The 20,069-nt window shown below is 47.0% G+C and overlaps 1 protein-coding gene across 3 annotated transcripts; it reads left to right on the top strand.

The window, feature by feature from the left end:
- The first annotated feature begins 1,608 nt into the window (after positions 1-1,608).
- On the top strand, positions 1,609-19,753 carry lctla (lactase-like a). Of its 3 annotated transcripts, XM_071400549.1 has the most exons (14): positions 1,609-1,746; positions 3,071-3,237; positions 3,614-3,774; positions 3,913-4,000; positions 4,772-4,881; positions 9,286-9,414; positions 13,018-13,113; positions 13,232-13,448; positions 14,448-14,722; positions 16,139-16,268; positions 16,623-16,822; positions 17,017-17,080; positions 18,835-18,911; positions 19,232-19,341. In XM_071400549.1, exons 2-13 carry the CDS (start codon positions 3,111-3,113, stop codon positions 18,909-18,911), a joined length of 1,674 nt encoding a protein of 557 aa, XP_071256650.1. In that variant the 5' UTR covers positions 1,609-1,746; positions 3,071-3,110; the 3' UTR covers positions 19,232-19,341. The 3 variants fall into 3 exon arrangements, with proteins under 3 accessions (XP_071256650.1, XP_071256648.1, XP_071256649.1); XM_071400547.1 differs by lacking the exon at positions 18,835-18,911 and having other exon boundaries at positions 19,232-19,753; XM_071400548.1 differs by lacking the exons at positions 1,609-1,746; positions 18,835-18,911 and adding an exon at positions 2,314-2,418 and having other exon boundaries at positions 19,232-19,753.
- Positions 19,754-20,069: the final 316 nt, after the last annotated feature.

Here is a 20,069-nt window from a genome sequence, read left to right as displayed (position 1 = left end):
TGGCTAGGATGTGATAGGCTACTGTAGAACAGGACATTCCTCTCAACTGGCTAGGATGTGATAGGCTACTGTAGAACAGGACACTCCTCTCAACTGGCTAGGATGTGATAGGCTACTGTAGAACAGGACATTCCTCTCTCAACTGGCTAGGATGTGATAGGCTACTGTAGAACAGGACATTCCTCTCAACTGGCTAGGATGTGATAGGCTACTGTAGAACATGACATTCCTCTCAACTGGCTAGGATGTGATAGGCTACTGTAGAACAGGACATTCCTCTCAACTGGCTAGGATGTGATAGGCTACTGTAGAACAGGACATTCCTCTCTCAACCTGCTAGGATGTGATAGGCTACTGTAGAACAGGACATTCCTCTCAACTGGCCAGGATGTGATAGGCTACTGTAGAACAGAACATTCCTCTCAACCTGCTAGAATGTGATAGGCTACTGTAGAACAGGACATTCCTCTCTCAACTGGCTAGGATGTGATAGGCTACTGTAGAACAGGACATTCCTCTCTCAACCTGCTAGGATGTGATAGGCTACTGTAGAACAGGACATCAACCTGCTAGGATGTGATAGGCTACTGTAGAAGAGGACATCAACCTGCTAGGATGTGATAGGCTACTGTAGAAGAGGACATCAACCTGCTAGGATGTGATAGGCTACTGTAGAACAGGACATCAACCTGCTAGGATGTGATAGGCTACATACTGTGGTGACAGTACTGAATACACCTGTTGAGAGATAACATTTATAGAAGATAATAAAATGACAAATTCTGTTGTTAAAGTCACACAGATAGTCATTGTCCTTTCATGGTTGAATTGTGATTTAGTTCTGCATGTGAATGGGAAACCTTCTATGAAGTATGAATGATTGAGCTCAAAGTTTTCAGTCATTAATATTTATACTACACTTCAATCAATTATATTCATTCGGTGTAACCCGGTTTAAAAAAGGTTTGTCTGTCTTTAATCATGTAATCCATATGAAAAGCATATTTTACCATCATATTTCAGAGTTAAATTTAACATAAGTTACATCTAACATTCCTATATACACTCTTAGAAAAAATGGTTCCAAAAGGGTTTTTCGGCTGTCCCCAAAGGAGAACCCTTTTTGGTTCCAGGTAGAACCCTTTTGGTTCCAGGTAGAACTCTTTTAGGTTCCAGGTAGAACTCTTTTAGGTTCCATGTTTAAAGGGTTTTACATGGAACCCAAAAGGGTTCTCCCTGGAGCCAAAAAGGGTTCTTCAAAGGGTTCTCCTATGGGGACAGCCGAAGAACCCTTTTAGGTTCTAGATAGAACCTTTTTTTCTAAGAGTGTAGAAATCAAATCCGGATATTTCTAATTGTAGACATAGTCCCATTGACAGGAGCCTATAGTAAAACTCTCTGAGGCTGACCTGCATGTGTATAGATCACACTGTCTGACATTCACTTTGCTTACAGTGTAAAAAAAAAAGGCCATTTCCAAAGATCTGTTTGCCCCAGCAAATTACGCTCACACTCCATTGACTTTGAATGGGGGGGGGGGTATTTGGGTCCGGTCTGCTCGACCAATGGGGCCCCTGAATAGAGGTAAAACTTACTGGACGTTTCGCGGCGCGCCTCTGTGACATCGGGTGCTGTAACCTCTTACCCCTGAGGATTTGTGAGAATGAGTTAGGTCCAGAAACTTGGGGACCTTTCTTGCATTTTGGAGTTGTTTCCAACGGGGACAAACGCAGGACCTTTAAACAGGTAGGCATGTAGCTATATGTGGTTCTGGGGAGAGCTAGAGGACTGGTGAGGAAAGACAGCAGGGACAGAAGGAACAGACAGAGATACAGGGACAGAGATAGCTAGATAGAAACACTGTAGGTAGGCTGTGGCAGGGGGCATTTTCTTTGGTCTATATTCTTAAACATTTCCACTCGCTTTTCTAAATGAGAAGGATTTTGATGATCAGTTACTAGACCTAGGTGCCTCTGTCGGACGGGATCAGTTGGACATGTCGCTGATACTGACTGTGTTAGACAAGCTGACGTACTTCCTGTCTTTAATTACGTTTTGCGTCAGTGTATCTTACGGCTGGTTGAAATGAGACGAGATCATTCCTTTAATCTTAGTTTGGGCCTGAGAATGATATGGTGTCAGCGTTTCCATTAGACTAATGGACCTGAGAATGATATGGTGTCGGCGTTTCCATTGGACTAATGGGCCTGAGAATGATATGGTGTCAGCGTTTCCATTAGACTAATGGACCTGAGAATGATATGGTGTCGGCGTTTCCATTGGACTAATGGGCCTGAGAATGATATGGTGTCAGCGTTTCCAATGGACTAATGTTTAATCCGTTCTGTAGAGATGTTTTCCAGTGTGAGTTCATTAGGATGCTTTAATCCACAGACGTTGGATATCTAGCACCTCTGTGTAAGTCTCTGTCTTCATTTGATAATAGAGCTGAAAGGGTTTTATTTGTGTCATTTCTATCAGTATTATATGAAAATATATTAGCATATTGTTTGTATCAACTCAGAGCGGTAGACTTGTCTTGAGATAAACTACGTGCAGTTTGAGCTCTGCATCATATTAAGACAATGGTGTTAATTACACAGAAGTCATTTTATCCCTGAGATGCGTGTTTATGTATGATCTGAGATCAGTTTAACCTCAGTGGCATTAAAGTAAAAGGTGTTAATTACACAGAAGTAATTTTATATATATATATATATATATATACCTTTATTTAACTAGGCAAGTCAGTTAAGAACAAATTCTTATTTTCAATGACGGCTTAGGAACAGTGGGTTAACTGCTTGTTCAGGGGGCAGAACGACAGATTTGTACCTTGTCAGCTCGGGGATTTGAACTTGCAACCTTTCGGTTACTAGTCCAACACCCTATCCCTGAGATGAGTGTTCATCTATGATCTGAGATCAGTTTAACCTCAGTGGCATTAAAGTTAAAGAATAAGACGTAACACGTTCTATGAAAGTACAGTGTTTATGACACTGACTACGAGTGTCCATAGTAACTCTTAAGCGTTTCTAAAATGCTGCGTGATTCTTCCTTCTATGTGCAGGTGTGACCGGAGACAGTGAGCCAGACACCTGATCGACACCATGTCACTACAGCGGATGCTGAAGCTGCACTATGTGCTGGTGCTGGTGCTGTGTGTGTCAACCAGCGAAGACTTCGACTGGACCAAGAATGAACGCGGCTCATTCTACTATGGCACTTTCCCAACTGGTAGGCTACCGTACAGGGAGAAACTGAATCATGTTTAAAAGGTCTATTACTAACAGCAAAACATAGTTATAAATATATATATGATCTGCAGAAAAATAGATAAAAATATAAATTGAATGGCAGAAATTAAGATGAGAAAGAGAGAGAACGCAAGAGAGGACGAGAGAGAGGCCTACATTTTATCACAGAAATCAAGATTTTATAGCTATTATAGAAATGAGAGAGAGAGAGAGAGAGAGAGAGAGAGAGAGAGAGAGAGAGAGAGAGAGAGAGAGAGAGAGAGAGAGAGAGAGAGAGAGAGAGAGAGAAAAAAAAATTGTAACGTATTTTCTCCCAGGAATGAAGAGTTCTTGCTAACCTCTATATCTCTCTGAAGGGTTTTCCTGGGGGGCTGGGGGCTCTGCGTACCAGACAGAAGGAGCCTGGGACAAGGATGGCAAGGGGATGAGCATCTGGGACGTGTTCGCCCACAAGAAAGGAAAGATCTTCCTCAACGACACCGCAGACCACTCCTGCGAAGGATACTACAAATTCAAGGTGAATAGACTGAATAGACAGTAGACACATTATCCCCATGTAGTCAGAAGTAGTGCACTGCAAAGTGAATTTGAGATTTGAACCATATGGCTCCGTCTCAATTGACACCCTTGACATGACATCGTCAATATCTTCTAGGACGACATCACCTTGATGAAGGACATGAAGTTTAACCACTATCGTTTCTCCATCTCCTGGCCAAGGATATTTCCCAACGGAATCAAAGGTAAATGTTTCATACCTCATAGTACAGATTCTCCACTGAACATACCTCATAGACCAGATTCTCCACTGAACATACCTCATAGACCAGATTCTCCACTGAACATACTTCATAGACCAGATTCTCCACTGAACATACCTCATAGTACAGATTCTCCACTGAACATACTTCATAGACCAGATTCTCCACTGAACATACCTCATAGACCAGATTCTCCACTGAACATACTTCATAGACCAGATTCTCCACTGAACATACCTCATAGACCAGATTCTCCACTGAACATACTTCATAGACCAGATTCTCCACTGAACATACCTCATAGACCAGATTCTCCACTGAACATACTTCATAGACCAGATTCTCCACTGAACATACTTCATAGACCAGATTCTCCACTGAACATACTTCATAGACCAGATTCTCCACTGAACATACCTCATAGACCAGATTTTCCACTGAACATACTTCATAGACCAGATTCTCCAAGGAACATACTTCATATTCTCCACTGAACATACTTCATAGTACAGATTCTCCACTGAACATACTTCATAGACCAGATTCTCCACTGAACATACTTCATAGACCAGATTCTCCACTGAACATACTTCATAGACCAGATTCTCCACTGAACATACTTCATAGACCAGATTCTCCACTGAACATACCTTTAAGTCCAGGACGAAGCTTAGTAATCTGTGTCCGGGAAACAGGCCCTATATGTTTTCGTGAATGTTATAGCTAATGGTAATGTCAATGTTTCTTCTCCAGCTGATCACATCAATGAGAAGGGAATTAAATACTATGATGACCTGATCAACATGCTCCTGGACAACAACATCACACCAATAGTCACTCTGTACCACTGGGATCTGCCACAGGTGGGTACTGACTGACTGACTGGGGACTGACTGACTGGGGACTGACGAACTGACTGGGTACTGACTGACTGGCTGGGTACTGACTACCTGGGTACTGACTGACTGACTGGGTACTGACTAACTGGGTACTGACTAACTGACTGGGTACTGACTGACTAACTGGGTACTGACTGACTGGCTGGGTACTGACGAACTGACTGGGTACTGGCTGACTGACTGAGTACTGACTGACTAACTGGGTACTGACTGACTGGGTACTGATGAACTGACTGGGTACTGACTGACTGGCTGGGTACTGACTACCTGGGTACTGACTGACTGACTGGGTACTGACTGACTGGGTACTGACTGACTGACTGGGTACTGACTAACTGGGTACTGACTGACTGGGTACAGACTGACTGGCGGGGTACTGACTACCTGGGTACTGACTGACTGACTGGGTACTGACTAACTGACTGACTGACTGGGTATTGACTGACTGACTGTGTACTGACTGGGTACTGACTAACTGACTGACTGACTGGGTACTGACTGACTGGCTGGGTACTGACTACCTGGGTACTGACTGACTGACTGGGTACAGACTGACTGACTGGGTACTGACTACCTGGGTACTGACTAACTGACTGACTGACTGGGTACTGACTAACTGGGTACTGACTGACTGACTGTGTACTGAATAACTGGGTACTGACTGACTGACTGACTGACTGTGTACTGACTACCTGGGTACTGACTGACTGACTAACTGGGTACTGATTGACTGACTGGGTACTGACTGACTAGGTACTGACTGACTGACTGACTGGGTACTGACTGACTGACTAGGTACTGACTGACTGACTGACTGGGTACTGACTGACTGACTGGGTACTGACTGACTGACAGACTGACTGACTGTGTACTGACTAACTGGGTACTGACTGACTACCTGGGTACTGACTGACTGACTGGGTACTGACTAACTGGGTACTGACTGACTACCTGGGTACTGACTGACTGACTGGGTACTGACTAACTGACATAATGACTGACTGGGTACTGACTGACTGACAGACTGACTGACTGGGTACTGACTAACTGACATACTGACTGACTGGGTACTGACTGACTGACTGACAGACTGACTGACTGTGTACTGATTAACTGGGTACTGACTGACTGACTGGGTACTGACTAACTGACATACTGACTGACTGGGTACTGACTGACTGGGTACTTACTGACTGGGTACTGACTACCTGACTGACTGGGTACTGACTACCTGACTGGGTACTGACTACCTGACTGACTGGGTACTGACTACCTGACTGGGTACTGACTGACTGGGTACCGACTGAGTACTGACTACCTGACTGGGAACTGACTGACTGACTGAGTACTGACTGACTGGGTACTGACTGACTGACTGAGTACTGACTGACTTAGTACTGACTGACTGACTGACTGAGTATTGACTGACTGGGTACTGATTGACTGACTGGGTACTGACTGACTGCCTGGGTACTGACTGACTGGGTACTGACTGACTGCCTGACTGGGTACTGACTGACTGGGTACTGACTGACTGAGTACTGACTGACTGGGTACTGACTGACTGACTGACTGACTGGGTACTGACTGACTGAGTACTGACTGACTGGGTACTGATTGACTGACTGACTGACTGAGTACTGACTGACTGACTGACTGACTGAGTATTGACTGACTGGGTACTGATTGACTGACTGGATACTGACTGACTGACTGGGTACTGACTGACTGGGTACTGATTGACTGACTGGGTACTGATTGACTGACTGACTGAGTACTGACTGACTGTATGCCAACCAGTAGTGAATCGCTATTAGCTTGCCGAGCTAGCACATACAAAGCTAACGCTACACTGTTCAATGCAAAACATGACACCTTTTATTTATCCATATATTTACAGAATCTAGGTTGAAATAATGTTGTCAGTAATCTAACTCCATATCCGTCCCAAATGAATGTAGACCTGAACTGTACTGTATTTGTATCAGTGTCTTTATAGAAGACTGTGGAGGGATGTTTCCTGGTATGATGATCCCAGATGACTAGTCTACTACAACACATTCCCTATCCATCACATGGTGTGACCTATAGTAACCTCTCTTCCCTGTTACCACCCAGGTCTTGTGTGACCTATAGTAACCTCTCTTCCCTGTTACCACCCAGGTCTTGTGTGACCTATATTAACCCCTCTTCCCTGTTACCACCCAGGTCTTGTGTGACCTATGGTAACCTCTCTTCCCTGTTACCACCCAGGTCTTAAGTGACCTATAGTAACCTCTCTTCCCTGTTACCACCCAGGTCTTGTGTGACCTATAGTAACCCCTCTTCCCTGTTAACACCCAGGTCTTGTGTGACCTATAGTAACCTCTCTTCCCTGTTACCACCCAGGTCTTGTGTGACCTATAGTAACCTCTCTTCCCTGTTAACACCCAGGTCTTGTGTGACCTATGGTAACCTCTCTTCCCTGTTACCACCCAGGTCTTAAGTGACCTATAGTAACCTCTCTTCCCTGTTACCACCCAGGTCTTGTGTGACCTATAGTAACCCCTCTTCCCTGTTAACACCCAGGTCTTGTGTGACCTATGGTAACCTCTCTTCCCTGTTACCACCCAGGTCTTGTGTGACCTATAGTAACCCCTCTTCCCTGTTACCACCCAGGTCTTGTGTGACCTATAGTAACCTCTCTTCCCTGTTACCACCCAGGTCTTGTGTGACCTATAGTAACCCCTCTTCCCTGTTAACACCCAGGTCTTGTGTGACCTATGGTAACCTCTCTTCCCTGTTACCACCCAGGTCTTAAGTGACCTATAGTAACCTCTCTTCCCTGTTGCCACCCAGGTCTTGTGTGACCTATAGTAACCCCTCTTCCCTGTTAACACCCAGGTCTTGTGTGACCTATGGTAACCTCTCTTCCCTGTTACCACCCAGGTCTTAAGTGACCTATAGTAACCTCTCTTCCCTGTTAACACCCAGGTCTTAAGTGACCTATAGTAACCTCTCTTCCCTATTACCACCCAGGTCTTAAGTGACCTATAGTAACCTCTCTTCCCTGTTAACACCCAGGTCTTAAGTGACCTATAGTAACCTCTCTTCCCTGTTACCACCCAGGTCTTAAGTGACCTATAGTAACCTCACTTCCCTGTTACCACCCATGTATGGTGTGACCTATAGTAACCTCTCTTCCCTGTTAACACCCAGGTCTTGTGTGACCTATAGTAACCTCTCTTCCCTGTTACCACCCAGGTCTTGTGTGACCTATAGTAACCCCTCTTCCCTGTTAACACCCAGGTCTTGTGTGACCTATGGTAACCTCTCTTCCCTGTTACCACCCAGGTCTTAAGTGACCTATAGTAACCTCTCTTCCCTGTTAACACCCAGGTCTTAAGTGACCTATAGTAACCTCTCTTCCCTATTACCACCCAGGTCTTAAGTGACCTATAGTAACCTCTCTTCCCTGTTAACACCCAGGTCTTAAGTGACCTATAGTAACCTCTCTTCCCTGTTACCACCCAGGTCTTAAGTGACCTATAGTAACCTCACTTCCCTGTTACCACCCATGTATGGTGTGACCTATAGTAACCTCTCTTCCCTGTTAACACCCAGGTCTTAAGTGACCTATAGTAACCTCTCTTCCCTGTTAACACCCAGGTCTTGTGTGACCTATAGTAACCTCTCTTCCCTGTTACCACCCAGGTCTTGTGTGACCTATAGTAACCTCTCTTCCCTGTTACCACCCAGGTCTTGTGTGACCTATAGTAACCTCTCTTCCCTGTTAACACCCAGGTCTTGTGTAACCTATAGTAACCTCTCTTCCCTGTTACCACCCAGGTCTTGTGTGACCTATAGTAACCTCTCTTCCCTGTTACCACCCAGGTCTTGTGTGACCTATAGTAACCTCTCTTCCCTGTTACCACCCAGGTCTCAAGTGACCTATAGTAACCTTCCTTCCCTGTTACCACCCAGGTCTTGTGTGACCTATAGTAACCTCTCTTCCCTGTTACCACCCAGGTCTTGTGTGACCTATAGTAACCTCTCTTCCCTGTTACCACCCAGGTCTTGTGTGACCTATAGTAACCTCTCTTCCCTGTTACCTCCCAGGTCTTGTGTGACCTATAGTAACCTTCCTTCCCTGTTACCACCCAGGTCTTGTGTGACCTATAGTAACCTCTCTTCCCTGTTACCACCCAGGTCTTGTGTGACCTATAGTAACCTCTCTTCCCTGTTACCACCCAGGTCTTGTGTGACCTATAGTAACCTCTCTTCCCTGTTACCACCCAGGTCTTGTGTGACCTATAGTAACCTTCCTTCCCTGTTACCACCCAGGTCTTGTGTGACCTATAGTAACCCCTCTTCCCTGTTAACACCCAGGTCTTACAGGAGAAGTATGGTGGATGGCAGAACGTCAGCATGGTGAACTATTTCAACGACTTTGCCAACTTATGCTTTGAGCGGTTTGGTGACAGAGTCAAATACTGGATCACCTTCAACAACCCATGGGTAAGACAATACATTATCCATAATACATGATCCATAACACATTGTATATAATACATTATCCATAATACATTATCCGTAATACATTGTATATAACACAGTATCCATAACACATTATCCAAAATACATTATCCATAACACATTGTATATAACACATTATCCAAAATACATGCTCTTAACACATTATCCATAATACATTATACAAAATACATTATCATAACACATTATCCATAATACATTATCCGTAATACATTGTATATAACACAGTATCCATAACACATTATCCAAAATACATTATCCATAACACATTGTATATAACACATTATCCAAAATACATGCTCTTAACACATTATCCATAATACATTATACAAAATACATTATCATAACACATTATCCATAACACATTATCCATAGCACATTATCCGATGGACACACAGGTTGTGTTCCAAATGACACCCTATTCCCCATATAGTGCACTAATGTTTACCTGGGCCCATAGAACTCTGGTCAAAAGTAATGCGCTATAAAGGGAATAGTGAGCCAGGGCCCATAGGACTGATCAAAAGTAGTGCACTATAAAGGGAATAGGGAGCCAGGGCCCATAGGACTGATCAAAAGTAGTGCACTATAAAGGGAATAGGGAGCCAGGGCCCATAGAACTCTGGTCAAAAGTAGTGCACTATAAAGGGAATAGGGAGCCAGGGCTCATAGGACTCTGATCAAAAGTAGCACACTATATAGGGGATAGGGTGCCATTTGGGAGACACACAGTATATGAACCATAATCTTCCAGAAAACTACTGTAGGTTAGCTTCACCATGAACCAGACCCAAATACATGTGTCAAATACTTTCAAATAGGCTTATTAGTATTTCAAAGTACTTGACACAATGTATTTTGACTCAGGACTTCCATAAACATGATAAGTCTTAGTGTACAGTAATGCAGTCTCTAGTATTTGTGTTTATAGTCTATTACTGTGGAGGATTATGAGACTGTGTTTATAGTCTAGTGCTGGGGAGGATTATGAGACTGTAGTCTAATGATGGGGAGGACTATGAGACTGTAGTCTAGTGCTGGGGAGGATTATGAGACTGTAGTCTAATGATGGGGAGGACTATGAGACTGTAGTCTAGTGCTGGGGAGGACTATGAGACTGTAGTCTAGTGCTGGGGAGGATTATGAGACTGTAGTCTAATGATGGGGAGGACTATGAGACTGTAGTCTAGTGCTGGGGAGGACTATGAGACTGTGTTTATAGTCTAGTGCTGGGGAGGGCTATGAGACTGTAGTCTAGTGCTGGGGAGGACTATGAGACTGTAGTCTAGTGATGGGGAGGACTATGAGACTGTAGTCTAGTGCTGGGGAGGACTATGAGACTGTAGTCTAGTGATGGGGAGGACTATGAGACTGTAGTCTAGTGCTGGGGAGGACTATGAGACTGTAGTCTAGTGATGGGGAGGACTATGAGACTGTAGTCTAGTGCTGGGGAGGACTATGAGACTGTAGTCTAGTGCTGGGGAGGACTATGAGACTGTAGTCTAGTGATGTGGAGGACTATGAGACTATAGTCTAGTGCTGGGGAGGACTATGAGACTGTAGTCTAGTGCTGGGGAGGACTATGAGACTGTAGTCTAGTGCTGGGGAGGACTATGAGACTGTAGTCTAGTGATGTGGAGGACTATGAGACTATAGTCTAGTGCTGGGGAGGACTATGAGACTGTAGTCTAGTGCTGGGGAGGACTAAGACTAGTCTAGTGCAGGGGAGGACTATGAGACTGTAGTCTAGTGCTGGGGAGGACTATGAGACTGTAGTCTAGTGCTGGGGAGGACTATGAGACTGTAGTCTAGTGCTGGGGAGGACTATGAGACTGTAGTCTAGTGATGGGGAGGACTATGAGACTGTAGTCTAGTGCTGGGGAGGACTATGAGACTGTAGTCTAGTGATGGGGAGGACTATGAGACTGTAGTCTAGTGCTGGGGAGGACTATGAGACTGTAGTCTAGTGATGGGGAGGACTATGAGACTGTAGTCTAGTGCAGGGGAGGACTATGAGACTGTAGTCTAGTGCTGGGGAGGACTATGAGACTGTAGTCTAGTGATGTGGAGGACTATGAGACTATAGTCTAGTGCTGGGGAGGACTATGAGACTGTAGTCTAGTGCTGGGGAGGACTATGAGACTGTAGTCTAGTGCTGGGGAGGACTATGAGACTGTAGTCTAGTGATGTGGAGGACTATGAGACTATAGTCTAGTGCTGGGGAGGACTATGAGACTGTAGTCTAGTGCTGGGGAGGACTAAGACTAGTCTAGTGCAGGGGAGGACTATGAGACTGTAGTCTAGTGCTGGGGAGGACTATGAGACTGTAGTCTAGTGCTGGGGAGGACTATGAGACTGTAGTCTAGTGATGTGGAGGACTATGAGACTGTAGTCTAGTGCTGGGGAGGACTATGAGACTGTAGTCTAGTGCTGGGGAGGACTATGAGACTGTAGTCTAGTGCTGGGGAGGACTATGAGACTGTAGTCTAGTGCTGGGGAGGACTATGAGACTGTAGTCTAGTGCTGTGGAGGACTATGAGACTGTGTTTATAGTCTAGTGATGGGGAGGACTATGAGACTGTAGTCTAGTGCTGGGGAGGACTATGAGACTGTAGTCTAGTGCTGGGGAGGACTATGAGACTGTAGTCTAGTGCTGTGGAGGACTATGAGACTGTAGTCTAGTGATGTGGAGGACTATGAGACTGTGTTTATAGTCTAGTGCTGTGGAGGACTATGAGACTGTAGTCTAGTGCTGGGGAGGACTATGAGACTGTAGTCTAGTGATGGGGAGGACTATGAGACTGTGTTTATAGTCTAGTGCTGTGGAGGACTATGAGACTGTAGTCTAGTGCTGTGGAGGACTATGAGACTGTGTTTATAGTCTAGTGCTGTGGAGGGCTATGAGACTGTGTTTATAGTCTAGTGCTGTGGAGGACTATGAGACTGTGTTTATAGTCTAGTGCTGTGGAGGACTATGAGACTGTGTTTATAGTCTAGTGCTGTGGAGGACTATGAGACTGTGTTTATAGTCTAGTGCTGGGGAGGACTATGAGACTGTGTTTGTAGTCTAGTGCTGGGGAGGATTATGAGACTGTAGTCTAATGATGGGGAGGACTATGAGACTGTGTTTATAGTCTAGTGCTGGGGAGGATTATGAGACTGTAGTCTAATGATGGGGAGGACTATGAGACTGTAGTCTAATGATGGGGAGGACTATGAGACTGTAGTCTAGTGCTGGGGAGGATTATGAGACTGTAGTCTAATGATGGGGAGGACTATGAGACTGTAGTCTAATGATGGGGAGGACTATGAGACTGTAGTCTAATGATGGGGAGGACTATGAGACTGTAGTCTAGTGATGGGGAGGACTATGAGACTGTGTTTGTAGTCTAGTGCTGTGGAGGACTATGAGACTGTGTTTATAGTCTAGTGCTGTGGAGGACTATGAGACTGTGTTTATAGTCTAGTGCTGTGGAGGACTATGAGACTGTAGTCTAATGATGTAGAGGACTATTAAACTGTGTTTGTAGTCTAGTGCTGTGGAGGACTATTACACTGTGTTTGTAGTCTAGTGCTGTGGAGGGCTATGAGACAGGAGAACATGCACCTGGACTGAAGATGAGAGGCACTGGGGCCTACAAAGCTGCCCACCACATTATCAAGGTAATCACTAATTGTTTATAATATAATTATATTTAATATTGTCAGTAATCTAATTCCATATATATGGGCCTAGTGTACTGTCTGTCCACTGATGCAGAATAATATATCATTTGAACAGGCACATGCTAAGGTTTGGCACACCTATGACACTCAATGGAGAAGCAAACAGAAAGGCTTGGTTGGGATCTCGTTGTTGGCAGACTGGGGGGAGCCAGTGGACATCACCAACCAGAGAGACATCGAGGCAGCAGAGAGATATGTCCAGTTCTACATGGGCTGGTTCGCTACACCCATCTTCAACGGGGACTACCCTCAGGTCATGAAAGACTACATCGGTAAGTCATGTATTGTCACAGCTAGGTGTTCCATTTCCACGAACAACCCACCGGGTTTAAATGAAGCTTGCCCGTTAGCCTGAGGCTAGTACGGTTCAGACCAGGCTAGTAGAAAATGTACCCAACTAACCCGCTAGCCTGAGGCTAGTACGGTTCAGATCAGGCTAGTAGAAAAAATACCCAACTAGCCCGCTAGCCTGAGGCTAGTACGGTTCAGATCAGGCTAGTATAAAAAATACCCAACTAGCCCGCTAGCCTGAGGCTAGTACTGTTCAGACCAGGCTAGTAGAAAATGTACCCAACTAACCCGCTAGCCTGAGGCTAGTACGTTTCAGACCAGGCTAGTAGAAAAAATACCCAACTAGCACGCTAGCCTGAGGCTAGTACTGTTCAGACCAGGCTAGTATAAAATGTACCCAATTAGCCCACCGGCTGTCTTTTGAAATATTGAATGGCACAGATTATAGACGCGGGATAGAAAAAGAAATGGTGGTTTACACTCCAAAAGGGTTCTTCAGCTGTCCCCATAGGAGAACCCTTTTTGGTTCCAGGTAGAACTCTTTTGTGTTCCATGTAGAACCCTCTGTGGAAAGGGTTTTTACGTGGAACCCAAAAGGGTTCTTCAAAGAGGTCTCATATGGGGACAGACAAAGAACCATTTCAGGTTCTAGATTATTTTCTGCATGTACTTGCCTGGTTGGCCAGTGTCCAAAATCCCTGCCTATATGTAACAGGATATAGAAACGTATACGTGTCACCGTCACACCTGATGTCTCTTTCCACACAGACAAGATGAGGGCCTCCCTGTCTTCTCCTCCCAATGTTAGGGTTAAGGGTCAAAGGTCATGGTGTAATCTGGTCAATCTCTCTGGTCTTCAGGTAGGAAGAGTGCCCAGCAGGGTCTGGGTAGCTCTTGCCTCCCCTTCTCTCCTCCCAATGTTAGGGTTAGAGGTCAAAGGTCATAGTGTAATCTGGTCTCTCTCTCTCTCTGGTCTCCAGGTAGGAAGAGTGCCCAGCAGGGTCTAGGAACCTCCCGTCTCCCCGTCTTCTCTTCCCAGGAGAAGAGTTACATCAAGGGCACCTGTGACTTCCTGGGTATTGGCCACTTCACCACGCGCTATATCACCCAGAAGAACTACCCGTCTGGCCGCGGGAACAGCTACTTCACCGACCGTGACCTGGTGGAGCTGGTGGACCCTCGCTGGCCCGACCCCGGCTCTGAGTGGCTCTACTCTGTCCCCTGGGGATTCAGACGCCTGCTTAACTTCGTCAAGGTATAATACACTACTGTTAGTGTGGGCAGGTCCTACCAGCCAGACTTGGGTTAAATACATGATGTATTTGGTCAAAACAACTTTCCACTACTTCCAGGTGGGTTTGGAGGTGTGCTTGATTCAGTGTGGAGTTTGTACTTTATTTTACTTTATGCATTTGACCCCGATCTGCGGAAACATTCACACCTTCTTCCTTGTTTGACAAACTCCCTCCCCACATCGTCTCCCTGTCTCCTCCCGACCCTGTCTCCCTGTCTCCTCCCGACCCTGTCTCCCTGTCTCCTCCCGACCCTGTCTCCCTGTCTCCTCCCGACCCTGTCTCCTCCTGACCCTGTCTCCCTGTCTCCTCCCGACCCTGTCTCCCTGTCTCTCCTCCCGACTCTGTCTCCCTGTCTCCTCCCGACCCTGTCTCCCTGTCTCCTCCCGACCCTGTCTCCCTGTCTCCTCCCGACCCTGTCTCCCTGTCTCCCTGTCTCCTCCCGACCCTGTCTCCTCCTGACCCTGTCTCCCTGTCTCCTCCCGACCCTGTCTCCCTGTCTCCTCCGGACCCTGTCTCCTCCCGACCCTGTCTCCCTGTCTCCTCCGGACCCTGTCTCCCTCCGACCCTGTCTCCCTGTCTCCTCCCGACCCTGTCTCCTCCCGACCCTGTCTCCTCCCGACCCTGTCTCCTCCTGACCCTGTCTCCCTGTCTCCTCCCGACCCTGTCTCCCTGTCTCACCACCCTGTCTCCTCCCAACCCTGTCTCCCTGTCTCCTCCCGACCGTCTCCCTGTCTCCTCCCGACCCTGTCTCCCTGTCTCCTCCCGACCCTGTCTCCCTGTCTCCTTCCGACCCTGTCTCCCTGTCTCCTCCCGACCCTGTCTCCCTGTCTCACCACCCTGTCTCCTCCCGACCGTCTCCCTGTCTCCTCCCGACCCTGTCTCCCTGTCTCCTCCGGACCCTGTCTCCTCCCGACCCTGTCTCCCTGTCTCCTCCGGACCCTGTCTCCTCCCGACCCTGTCTCCCTGTCTCCTCCCGACCCTGTCTCCCTGTCTCCTCCGGACCCTGTCTCCTCCCGACCGTCTCCCTGTCTCCTCCCGACCCTGTCTCCCTGTCTCCTCCCGACCCTGTCTCCCTGTCTCCTCCCGACCCTGTCTCCCTGTCTCCTCCCGACCCTGTCTCCTCCCGACCCTGTCTCCCTGTCTCCTCCCGACCCTGTCTCCTCCTGACCCTGTCTCCCTGTCTCCTCCCGACCCTGTCTCCCTGTTTCCTCCTGACCCTGTCTCCCTGTCTCCACCCGACCCTGTCTCCCTGTCTCCTCCTGACCCTGTCTCCCTGTCTCCTCCTGACCCTGTCTCCCTGTGTCCACCCGACCCTGTCTCCCTGTCTCCTCCCGATCCTGTCTCCTCCCGACCCTGTCTCCCTGTCTCTCCACTAGACCCAGTATGGGAACCCCATGATCTACGTGACAGAGAATGGGGTGTCAGAGAAGGTGCAGAGGTGCACAGACCTGTGTGATGAATGGAGGATGCAGTACTTCAAGGATTACATCAATGAGATGCTCAAGGGTGAGGAACCGATCTATCAGAGGAAATCACATCCTCTTCATATTACCTTGAAGAAAGGTTTAGTACACTGTAGAGGAAATGATAACCTGTTTATATTACCTTGAAAAAAGGTTTAGTACACCGTAGAGGAAATAACATCCAATAACAGGTTTAGTAGAGAAAATAATCTAATATTATAGAGGTTTAGTAAAACGTTCATTTTTCTTTATAACAAGTAATTGTTTTAGTGAACTGGCATCATTTTAGGACAAAACAGGTGTTTTGAGTGTGTTTGAGGTTTCACTGTCTACTCTATTGATACTGGGCAAGTGAACTCCTATAGCACCCTCTGCTGGTCTTTTCTCCACATGACAGCCCTTAAGGACGGAGTGAACGTGAAGGGTTACACAGCCTGGTCGCTGCTGGACAAGTTTGAGTGGGACGAAGGCTTCTCTGAGAGGTTTGGCCTGTTCTACGTGGACTTCCTCAACAAGAATAAACCACGTTACCCAAAAGCCTCTGTTCAGTACTACAAACGCATCATCAGCTCCAATGGATTCCCCAACCAGAGAGAGGTACAGTCAGTCACAGACACCTTGTACACACCTGATATAGGCCTATTCTATTTGGTTCACAACCGTTTAAGTTTTCTTCAAAGTTTTCCACTGTGCTATTTTGTGACAGACTTTTTTTTAATGGGTTGTATTAATACATATTGATTGGTTGGTTGATTGGTTGGTTGGTTAATTAATACATGGTCTCTGTACAGGTGGAGAGCTGGAGAAGGAAAGCCACAGAGACGTGCTCCTCCAGTAACCAGCTGCTAGCTGCAGGTCAGTACAGAATACTACACTAGACCCCAACACCACCAGACCCCAACGCCCCCAGACCCCAACACCACCAGACCCCAACGCCCCCAGACCCCAACACAGAGAGACCCCAACGCCCTCAGACCCCAACACCACCAGACCCCAACGCCCTCAGACCCCAACACCACCAGACCCCAACGCCCCCAGACCCCAACGCCCCCAGACCCCAACGCCCCCAGATCCCAACGCCCCCAGACCCCAACACAGAGAGACCCCAACGCCCTCAGACCCCAACACCACCAGACCCCAACGCCCTTAGACCCCAACACCACCAGACCCCAACGCCCTCAGACCCCAACACCACCAGACCCCAACGCCCCCAGACCCCAACACAGAGAGACCCCAACGCCCTCAGACCCCAACACAGACAGACCCCAACACAGACAGACCCCAACGCCCCAACACAGACAGACCCCAACACCACCAAACCCCAACACAGACAGACCCCAACACCACCAGACCCCAACACAGACAGACCCCAACGCCCCCAGACCCCAACACCCCCAGACCCCAACACCACCAAACCCCAACACCGCCAGACCCCAACACCACCAGACCCCAACACCACCAGACCCCAACACCACCAGACCCCAACACCCCCAGACGCCAACACAGACAGACCCCAACGCCACCAGACCCCAACACCACCAGACCCCAACACCACCAGACCCCAACACCGACAGATCCCAACACCACCAGATCCCAACACCACCAGACCCCAACACCACCAGACCCCAACACCGACAGACCCCAACACCACCAGATCCCAACACCACCAGACCCCAACGCCACCAGACCCCAACACAGACAGACCCCAACACCACCAGACCCCAACGCCACCAGACCCCAACACAGACAGACCCCAACACCACCAGACCCCAACACCACCAGACCCCAACACCACCAGACCCTAACACCACCAGACCCCAACACCACCAGACCCCAACACCACCAGACCCCAACACCGACAGACCCCAACACCGCCAGACCCCAACACCACCAGACCCCAACACCACCAGACCCCAACACCACCAGACCCCAACACCACCAGACCCCAACACCACCAGACCCCAACACAGACAGACCCCAACACCACCAGACCCCAACACCGACAGATCCCAACACCACCAGACCCCAACACCACCAGACCCCAACACCGACAGACCCCAACACCACCAGATCCCAACACCACCAGACCCCAACGCCACCAGACCCCAACGCCACCAGACCCCAACACAGACAGACCCCAACACCACCAGACCCCAACGCCACCAGACCCCAACACAGACAGACCCCAACACCACCAGACCCCAACACCACCAGACCCCAACACCACCAGACCCCTGGCTCAAAGACATCATGGCAAAGACTTTCCAATACTTGAGCTGCGATTTACTTGATTTAGTAAGCCCCAGTACAATGGACTCAATAGAATAGTCCCAAAAATGCAAACTACAATCTAAATCAAGCACATACTTTAAAACTTGAACTATTTGAAAATATTTTACATAATGTATGTCACTCAGCTTCAACAACTTCAGCATGCAGGGACATCGGGTTGAATCTGGCTGCCGGGGCAAACAAAGGAACATTCTGACTCTAATTGGCACTTTTCAACAAATAGTTGAACTACAAATAGTTGAACAACAAATAGTTGAACAACAAAACTACACGGGAAGACATTCTCTAACAGGACTTTTCTTTGTTTGCTCCTCCAGCTAGAAGAAAGTCCCAGCAGGACAATAAGGAACAGGCAGGGATGCCAAAGGTTTGGCCAGTGCATGATGAAGTTTAGGTAGGCCTACTTAGGACTCCATTACTTCTTCTTTTGATTGACTGACTGGTGTGTAGCAGACCTGGGTAGGAAATACATTCACCAAATACTTTTCAAATCATTTCAAGTATTGAATTTGAGTTGTGGTTGATTTAGCACTTATCGGACTATTCGCTATTTGCTGCTGAGTACATTTCTGCTAGTAATGCAAAGTGGTGTAGTCACCAATGTGTTATTATACAAAATGGAGCCTCTGTTTGCCCTTTAGGGTGTAGGCCGGGTTACTGTTAGGGTTTTATAAAAACATTTAATTTATTTATTGTTTTCAATGATTATTCCAGATCCGTTGACAAGCCACATGGAGATGGTAACAGAGATCGTGGTTCCTACAGTGTGTACTCTCTGTATTCTCCTGGCTGCTGTCTTCCTCATGTTCCTGCTGCGTGGACGCTTCTAGAACACGCCTGTCTTCCTCATGTTCCTGCTGCGTGGACGCTTCTAGAACACTGTCTTCCTCATGTTCCTGCTGCGTGGACGCTTCTAGAACACTGCTGTCTTCCTCATGTTCCTGCTGCGTGGACGCTTCTAGAACCCAGCTGTCTTCCTCATGTTCCTGCTGCGTGGACGCTTCTAGAACACTGCTGTCTTCCTCATGTTCCTGCTGCGTGGACAATGATAGCTGTATTTTTTATTACACACAGTTCATCTCTTTTATATACATATTGCAACAGATACAAACCTGGACACCGGACACATGTTAAAATGGAACAATAGCTATTCCATGTTAATAAAGTGTTAGCATGCATTATTATCTGTATCTTGAAAATCTAATTAAATTGCAATAAAGATTGTACAACCTGTTAGGGAACTGTTTGACTCCTTATATGCTGCAGGTGTTGTAGAGAGAATTTATTAGAAGAGGAGTCTTCAGCACCTTATATAATAGGCTATACAGTATCTACACTATAGTTTTGTTTGAAACCTTAAGACTAGGCTTTAGCTCAGCAGGATAACATAGTCTTGCAGCATAATAATATAAATGATCATATTGTAATCTGATTTCCAGATTTCATTAAGCAAGTACTTGTGTATGTGTAAACCTGTAAACAGACAGTATTGATCTGAATGAATTTGCCCACGTAACGTTTATGAGGGGACAAAGTTTCAAAACCCTGTTTT

The sequence above is a fragment of the Salvelinus alpinus genome, chromosome 5, assembly GCF_045679555.1.
Source record: "Salvelinus alpinus chromosome 5, SLU_Salpinus.1, whole genome shotgun sequence".
Taxonomy (NCBI): domain Eukaryota; kingdom Metazoa; phylum Chordata; class Actinopteri; order Salmoniformes; family Salmonidae; genus Salvelinus; species Salvelinus alpinus.
Note: the sequence above shows the minus strand (reverse complement) of the source record. Positions and strands in the feature narration are given on the sequence as shown.

What these genes read in the sequence shown, in the direction of transcription:
- lctla (XM_071400547.1), top strand. Translation starts at nt 3,111, where the DNA reads ATGTCACTACAGCGGATGCTGAAGCTGCACTATGTGCTGGTGCTGGTG. An exon ending in CTGCCCACCACATTATCAAG is followed by an intron (nt 13,114 to 13,231) that starts GTAATCACTAAT and finishes TCATTTGAACAG; the next exon opens with GCACATGCTAAGGTTTGGCA. An exon ending in GGTCATGAAAGACTACATCG is followed by an intron (nt 13,449 to 14,447) that starts GTAAGTCATGTA and finishes TCTGGTCTCCAG; the next exon opens with GTAGGAAGAGTGCCCAGCAG.